The sequence below is a fragment of the Haplochromis burtoni genome, unplaced genomic scaffold, assembly GCF_018398535.1.
Source record: "Haplochromis burtoni strain Fernald_Lab_line unplaced genomic scaffold, NCSU_Asbu1 Contig_43, whole genome shotgun sequence".
NCBI lineage: Eukaryota > Metazoa > Chordata > Actinopteri > Cichliformes > Cichlidae > Haplochromis > Haplochromis burtoni.
This window is the reverse complement of record NW_024582404.1, coordinates 2,637,726-2,645,986: the sequence shown is the minus strand read 5'-3', so window position 1 is coordinate 2,645,986 and position 8,261 is coordinate 2,637,726. Positions and strand designations below refer to the sequence as shown.

Genomic DNA, 8,261 nt, shown 5'->3' with positions numbered 1-8,261 from the left:
TCTGAGACACGGAGCAGCCTTTGGGAGGACAGAGTGCGACCAGAGGCCTCAGTCGTGGCCTAATTTTGGTATGAAGAGATTAGTTCATCGTTAAAAATGGCCTTTTTTATACTTATCTATATCTCAAAAAGAGATTGCAGCCTTGCAAGACATGCAGTAAAACACCAAGTGGCTCTCAAAGTGTTGTTTTGTTGGCATTCCCCTCTGCACCCACAATTACATTTTTAAATCAGCTGTTTAAAAAAATCCAGTTTTATTTGAATCTCAGTGCCAGACCAGCAGGCCTGCATCAGCACACTGTGTGAGATAATAAAATCATATAATATATATGTATAATCATAAAATAATTATACAAGAAAAGCAGAAAATCTCTTGAGAATAACGACACGTTAATAGTTTAGCACAGAAAAATCTAAACGATTCTTTAACTCATGAAATTATGTGAAAATTGTTTTCATTCCTTCGAATAATGAATCACATTTTGTATGACAACTTCAGATTTAGACCACTTTGTATTAGTCCTGTTTTTTACTATTATTATTGCATCTTTCCTTTTCTGTCCTCATCATCATCAAATTGACTTCCCTGCCCGGCACCGACAGGGTTGAGCAGCCGCGTAAAGAACACCATAAAATTTTAGCCAGCTTCAAACATTTTATAGTTTTACATGCAAGTCAAATAAAAATGACCTGCCCTCCTTAATGATGACAATAACATTTATTTATTTATTTTACAAATGTGAGATAATAAGAGGCGAAAGAAAAAGCTCAGTTTGAGATGTTAATATGATCTATAACTCTGAGACTGATAATATTAATGACACACTCACGTGTGCACGCTTTGCTGATATTTCTGTTTAATTTATTCAGTATTTTGTTTTTACTGCCCGCTTATAGATTTTCTTGCAGCGGTCTTAAAAGCACAGCCTTTCCCTTTTTGCCTGGATGAAGGCTGACGTCTGACTGATGTCCTCGGTCAGCTTTCTAAAGACGTCAGATGTCCAGCTAATTCCTCTGTAGGAGCTCGGTGTCCCGCCTCCCCAGGGAAAGTTAAATCAGCATTTCTGTGACAGGACTTGTGAGTGGCAGCGACGCCCCCAATCAGCACCTCATAAAAACCTCACTCAGCAGAGGTCAGCTCCTCCTCCTGCTCCGGAGGGGCCCCGCTGGAGGAGTTCCCTCAGCCAGTGTAAACAGGAGCTCCAACATGAGGAGACTCAAGTGCAAAGTACTGAAAGCAGCGTGGGAAGGTTTTGTGTCGTGAACAAAACTGCCTAAAATAAACACTGGAACTCCATTTATGAAGCAAAAACTGAAAAAAGGCTTCGACACATTAATCTGAGTCCAGATTTCCAGGATGGAGGTGACATCTGGTTTAAGTTCACAGAGCTCCGTGTGACTAACCAATGAGCCCCGACTACGATCTCTCATAATAACAGAATCTATAATGAAACCAAGTCAACGTGGAGTCTCGAAAAGATGCACTTTTATCCAAATACACTCATAAATAAATATAAGGAAAATATATTATAGCCAATATAAAGACACGTTAATCATCCTCAGCTGACACCTTAGAGAGAGAATCATTATTTTTACATTTTTTCAGGTAAATGTTGTAATCCTACAATATTACAGTATAAATGCTTCTTCTCCTGCTTTGCTGACGGATTATTCAAAAGTAACAAACCAGTGTTCAAACTGTGTGGAGCTGCCAAATAATAATAATAATAATAATAATAATTACATTTTTAGTCTTTTAAATTCTGTGTCTGTTGTCGGGACCTTATTCTTCTAATAAACAGCACGTTGCTTTAGGCACATTATAATTTTGCATGTGTAAAAGAATGTGTGACTTTGAGCTCATTTTAAATGCTCTGTATATGCAATCCTGTCATTTTGAGCCTCTACAGGACAACTTCACGTTTCCTATAGAAGGCAGAACAAAGCACGTTTTTCAAATTCACCCACATATGTGAAAATATTGGATATAAATATGCTGATGCACTGAGGCCATACAGCACCACACACAGAACTTCATGTATTTATTTACTTTTAGTTACTTCTGGGTTGGAGCAGCTCAGAAACTCAGCAGGCTGTGATGGAGAGTGACTGTGTGCGGCAGTGTTTTAATATCAAAGGTCTAAAACTGAGATTATTAACATTTTACATGTGCGTGGGCGTGGGCACTTTGAGTTAAATTACGTTGACACAGCTACATATAAATTTGGGCTATAATACATAATGACTGAGCGGACTGGCACAAGTTTAATTTGGATTACATTTCTAACGCGAAACGTCTTAGCGAGTAAATTCGAGTAACCTTATTTTAATCTGTCACCCACGCGTGTTGGGCTGTCAGCGAGCGCGGTCACAGACAGCGAACAGGTGTTTAAACCCAACTCACGAAGGGTTTAGTGCTTAAACTGAAGCAGATAACACTGCAGGCGATGCCCCTCCAAAGCAGCCCCTCACCTCACCGTGGCTAATTTGGCCACGACCAGCGCGTCAGGGCGCTAAAGGACACCTTGCGCGTGACGTGGAAACGCAGGAGCCCCTCCAGCATCCTGCAGAGCCGCAGCTCTAACAGAGAAGCTGCAGTATAAACTTTCATCCCGAACGTGTTTTAATCTTTATCGTGAACAACACGAATAAATTTATTATGCGTTCACCCGCAGCCTCCCACTCCCACAAATCTACTCGGCCGGCACAAACTGCAAAGCCACTCTAGTCACCTTGAAATTTCCTCTGCTATTTTCCAATTAAAAGCTTAATAGCCCTGGAGACGGGCTTCACGCGGGGAAGTTTACCGTGCTCTTATTCCCTGTAAGCCGCGAGCCTCGGATCCCATTATTTGCTTGAATAAACCTTTTTTACGGTCAGAAATGGGCCCGGCTTTGTCCGGTGTTATGTTTCAATGCCCTCTATTAGTCCGGCAGAAGGGACATATCAGCATCCTCGACATAGCTCCCAAAGGGCTTTTATACATGCAGAGGCCTAATCAGCTAAGTTATGTACGATTGTGTAAAAGGTGCGAGAAGCGCCATTATTATTTTTCGCCCCTGGAATTAAGACTTAAAGCGTTTCGGGCCTGCAGGAAACGGAGCAGAGCGCGGAGAGATGTCCGGGCCTGTAATCGAATTATGAACAGTCTTTAAATAGCAACCTTTTTACACCGTAAAGGTTTTCATGGGTGACTCATCTGGATATTTCGGAAAGGGGAAAGTTTGGATTGTATTTTTATGAAACAGCTGATTTAAGATTTAAAGGTTTCGCTGGTTTGTTTCAGGGAGCGAGTCCTTTTGAAACCTGCACACAGGAGATGTCATATTTAGTCGTTTTCTGATTTCACGCTTCTTTTTACACACACACACCCTCTCTCTCTCTCTCTCTCTCTCTCTCTGTGTGTGTGTGTGTGTGTGTGTGTGTGTGTGTGTGTGTGTGTGTGTGTGTGTGGTGTGTGTTGTGTGTGTGTGTGTGTGTGTGTGATGTGTGTGTGGTGTACGACGCTAATGTTGCTAAAAAGGGGATCAAAACAAATCGAGTGCCTGGAAAGAACATGAGGCTCTTAAATCTTCATGCGAGTCTGTCCCGCAGGTGATTTTTTGAGCTATGCATAATATGCAGTCATAATATTGCACTAATAGTAAGTGCAGTAATATTCACATAATATCATCACTAATATTGCAGTAAAGTTGCAGTAATATACACTAATATTGCACTAATATACACTAATATTGCATATGCCTAATTTAGTAATGCAGTAATATCACACTAATATTGCACTAATATCACACTAATATTGCACTAATATTGCATAGTCAGTAAAGTTGCAGCTAATATCACACTAATATTGCACTAATATTGCATAAATTGCAGTAAATTCACATAATATTGCACTAATATGCACTAATATTGCACTAATATTGCACTAATGTTGCAGTAAAGTTGCAGTAATATCACACTAATATTGCACTAATATCACACTAATATTGCACTAATATTGCACTAATGTTGCAGTAAATTGCAGTAATATCACACTAATATTGCACTAATATTGCAGTAAAGTTGCAGTAATATCACACTAATATTGCACTAATATTGCAGTAAAGTTGCACTAATATTGCACTAATATTGCACTAATATTGCAGTAAAGTTGCAGTAATATTGCACTAATATCACACTATTGCACTAATATTGCAGTAAAGTTGCAGTAATATTGCACTAATATCACACTAATATTGCACTAATATTGCATAAGTTGCAGTAAATTGCACTAATATCACACTAATATTGCACTAATATTGCAGTAAAGTTGCAGTAATATTGCACTAATATTGCATAATATGCACTAATATTGCAGCTAATATTGCACTAATTTGCAGTAAAGTTGCAGTAATATGCACTAATATCACACTAATATTGCATAATATTGCAGTAAATTGCAGTAATATTGCAGTAATATCACTAATATTGCACTAATATACACTAATATTGCTAATATTGCACTAATATTGCAGTAAAGTTGCAGTAATATCACACTAATATTGCACTAATATTGCACTAATATTGCAGTAAAGTTGCGGTAATATTGGAATAATCTTGTAGTAATATTGCAGTAATGTTGTACTTCATTGATAAATCTGTAACACGGGGTTTCATTTCGGGTCCCGGGTCACGTGTTCGCCTCCAGCAGCGTGTCCGGTGCTTCGGGAGGTCGTTGCTGTTATCTGATCCTCGCAGGCGCTTTGACGCGTTTGGTTACTGCTCGTCTCCACAATAGCGTGTCAGGCTGATGCGTATCAGTGCTGTCAGCTGAGGAAAGGTGGATCCTCCACTACAAGCCCACACCTCTCATCCTCCTCCTGTCATGCGTGCAGCACAGCAGCTCCATCCACCTCCACCTCTCTGACTGCTGCTGCGGCCGACGGCGACTCTCGCGCCCGCGTCCACGCTGGAAAACACGCTGAGTCCGACGCAATGAACGGTTATGGGTCTCCGTACCTCTACATGGGGGCTCCGGTGTCACAGCCTCGGGCCCCCCTCCAGAGGACCCCCAAGTGCGCGCGCTGCCGGAACCACGGCGTGCTGTCTTGGCTCAAGGGTCACAAGCGCTACTGCCGGTTCAAAGACTGCACCTGCGAGAAGTGCATCCTCATCATCGAGCGGCAGCGCGTCATGGCGGCGCAGGTGGCGCTCCGGAGGCAGCAGGCAAACGAGAGCCTGGAGAGCCTCATCCCGGAGTCCCTCAGAGTGCTGCCCGGCATTGGCTTAGCCGGGGCCGGCGAGGGGAATCAGCCAGCCCCGCCGAGGACCGAGGAGCTGGAGCTGAGGTGGAGCAGCACGGAGCCGGGGCAGCCCGGAGCACCGCTGTGCTCAGGTAGGAGAGCAGGGGGGAGATATTTGACTCTAAACAATTATTGTTTGTCTGGAATGAAGAAAAAAAGCCTCCAAATTATGGGATGTTTTTTTTAATAAGAATATCTTTAAAGGCCTGAAACTCACAGTATAAACATGGTGACTTTATTTAAAACCGTTTTCAGGTCAAACAAAAACGGATGTGAAACAATATAAAAGCTGAAATGATCATTTCAACGCTGCTCGCCGGTCTGACTGCACTGATAATGACACATTTAGCTGAAGTGATCGATACACATCACTCCGATTTCTGTGAAATAATCACGCGAATACGAGGTTTCACTTTGCGAGTCAGGAAACAGATGAAGAGATGAGCTGTTTCAGGAAAGAGACGTTTAATAAAACTGAAGCGAAATCAAACAAAGACGTGTTGACATTTTTAACAATACATTTAAAACAATATGAATTAATTCAGTGTTTAACATTTGTTTAAATAATGATGCATATTTAATTATTACAGACGTTTTTTCTGCTGCTGAACTTTTAATAATGTTCTTCTATGTCACGCAGAAATTTTATTTTCTATATAAATATAGAAACTATATAATTTATATAAAATAAAATGTGCTTAGTTCTCGCTGACCTGCGTGGAAATGATTTCTGTGAGAACCATTAAGGAATAATTACTTTCCATCCACCTGCCCGAATCACCTTTATTGCTCCTGACACTTTAAGCACGGATTCGGACACGCGCGCTTTCATTTCCTGCGTGACTGTAAAAGATTACAGTAATCAGCGGCGGACAGGCCCGATCGAATATAATCGCCATATTTCTCACAGGAGGTCAGCTTCGGATGAAATGTTGCCGAGCAACAGGCCATGTGTTTGCAAACTGCGGTCAAAGATCCCACGGCGCGCGCACTCAGCACTCTGCGTTAACAGCTTCTGTGAGGAGGGTCAGATAAATCCTCACACGTCTGCGTGTAGCGGACAAGTCGTGACACGCGATTAATGGCATGTTGCTTTTCCTCGTGAGGAGCGTGGAGGTGTTTGCACTGTGAGGCGGGTGAGGAGTTCGCACTAACCGCCTGTGAGCTCACAGGCTTAGGGGTGTGCTTAAAGTTTTCTGTGGATGCTGACACTCTTTCGTGATTTTGTGCTTACGCCGATAAAGTTGTGACTCTCTGACCCGCAGAGTCCACGGAGGACGGCGCAGACGAGGTTTCAGCAGGAGAGAACGGAGAGAGCTCCAGCGAGAAGGAGCAGGACGCGGTCAGCTCACCGGAGGCCTCCAAACCGAACTGCTACACTCCCGAGCCTCCGGGGACCCCCTCCCTGCCAGAGGAGAGCCGCTACGGCCTCCCTAAAGCCGGGAGCGCCGAGAAGGAGGCCAAAGCCGAGAGTCCGCAGAAGTATCCGGCCAGCCCCGCGGAGCAGGGCGTGCTGATCGAGGGCCTCGGCGGCTCAATCACGCTGCCCCTCAGCCTCCGGGCCAACCGGCCCCCGCTCGAGGTGCTCAAGAAGATCTTCCCCGCCCACAAGCCTCCGGTCCTGGAGCTCATCCTGCGGGGCTGTGGGGGCGACCTGGTGGGGGCCATCGAGGTGCTGCTGTCTAGTCGGAATCCTGACGCCAGCGCGCCACCGCACGCGGACGCGCACGCGGACGCGCTGGTGCTGCCCTCCAACGGACACCTGTTCGAGCCCGGCCTGGGCTCCTACCACCCGGCGTCCTCCTCCGCCAAGTGGTCCGTGGGCTCCGCCTTCCGGGTCCCGGACTCGCTGCGCTTCACCTCCGACTCCGCCGCGGGGGTGGTGTCCACGGGCGCGCTGGGGGTCCCCCTGCAGCATCCGTCCTTCCCGCAGCCCACGCGCTACCCGCTTATGCTGCGCAGCTCTCTGACGCGCAGCCACGCGGGCCCCTTCGTGCACAACGACGTGACTCTGTGGAACTCCGTGGCCCTGCAGCAGCAGTACCAGCTGCGCTCCGCGGCGCAGTACGTGTCCCCGTTCCCCCCTGGCGCCCCCGGCGGGCCCGGGCTGTTCCGAGGCTCAACCCTCCTCCCCTCCAGGCCCTCCGAGGAGCCGCGCGTGGGCATTCAGGAGGAGGGGTGCCCGCTGGGGCCCAAGCCGGGCCTCTACTCCCCGGATGAGGAGTACGAGGAGCGCTCAGATTCGGCAGACTCCCGCATCCTGAACTCCTCCAGCTGAACAGGAGACTGAGGAAAATGTGTCACCGTGACAGGACGTGTGCGTGGACGGCGTGGACTGTCCTGTCTGAGCTGAGCCGTGGGAGCAATCACTCCGATGAACCTCAAACATCAGCCTCGCGCTTCCCACACTGGACTCGACCAAAGCGGGTGAATGTAACAGACTCATTATTCTGAAAGCGTCTCAGCTGTTTCCTGTAAGCATGTGTAGTACTGTGAAATCTGCCGTGTCCGGATCACGGCTGCATGTCGAGTAATGCCAAATAAATGTGAGTAGTCCAAACGGATAAAGGCTGTTTTCTTGCGTGTCGGCCACACACACTCAGTCACGATTACACGAGACTACAACATGTCTGCCCACAGTCCGGCTTCACATCCACACATAAAACACGCGTGACACCAAAGGATAATAAGAAATAATAGAAGCAAAATATGGAAGCATCCCCGATAATGATTTTGTTTTATGGAGCAGCAGTAATAATAAAACCTTAATTTAATCTGGAAACATTTAATATGTTTATGAGTGTGCTGTGGGCCTGATCTCTGTCACCCGTGGCACCGTCAGCGCACTCCTCACAGACACGTGATGTTGTTTTTGTATGAAATGTTTTCATATCACCTGTAAAAGCCGAACAGAAGGATCTGAAATCAGCTCTAAAAAATCTGATTGTCCTTTAATTTGTTTTAAAGAAAATAATGA

At 45.6% G+C, this 8,261-nt stretch overlaps 1 protein-coding gene across 1 annotated transcript; it reads left to right on the top strand.

Moving 5' to 3' along the window:
• Positions 1 to 4,536: 4,536 nt before the first annotated feature.
• Positions 4,537 to 7,846, top strand: dmrt3a (doublesex and mab-3 related transcription factor 3a). The gene is made up of 2 exons (XM_042220124.1): positions 4,537 to 5,376; positions 6,550 to 7,846. Exons 1-2 carry the CDS (start codon positions 4,977 to 4,979, stop codon positions 7,560 to 7,562), a joined length of 1,413 nt encoding a protein of 470 aa, XP_042076058.1. The 5' UTR covers positions 4,537 to 4,976; the 3' UTR covers positions 7,563 to 7,846.
• The last annotated feature ends 415 nt before the right edge of the window (positions 7,847 to 8,261 follow it).

Bases quoted from the DNA above. Each gene is read 5' to 3' on its own strand.
- dmrt3a (XM_042220124.1), top strand. From the start codon at position 4,977: ATGAACGGTTATGGGTCTCCGTACCTCTACATGGGGGCTCCGGTGTCA. The intron at 5,377-6,549 runs GTAGGAGAGCAG...TCTGACCCGCAG, and splicing joins CGGAGCACCGCTGTGCTCAG to AGTCCACGGAGGACGGCGCA.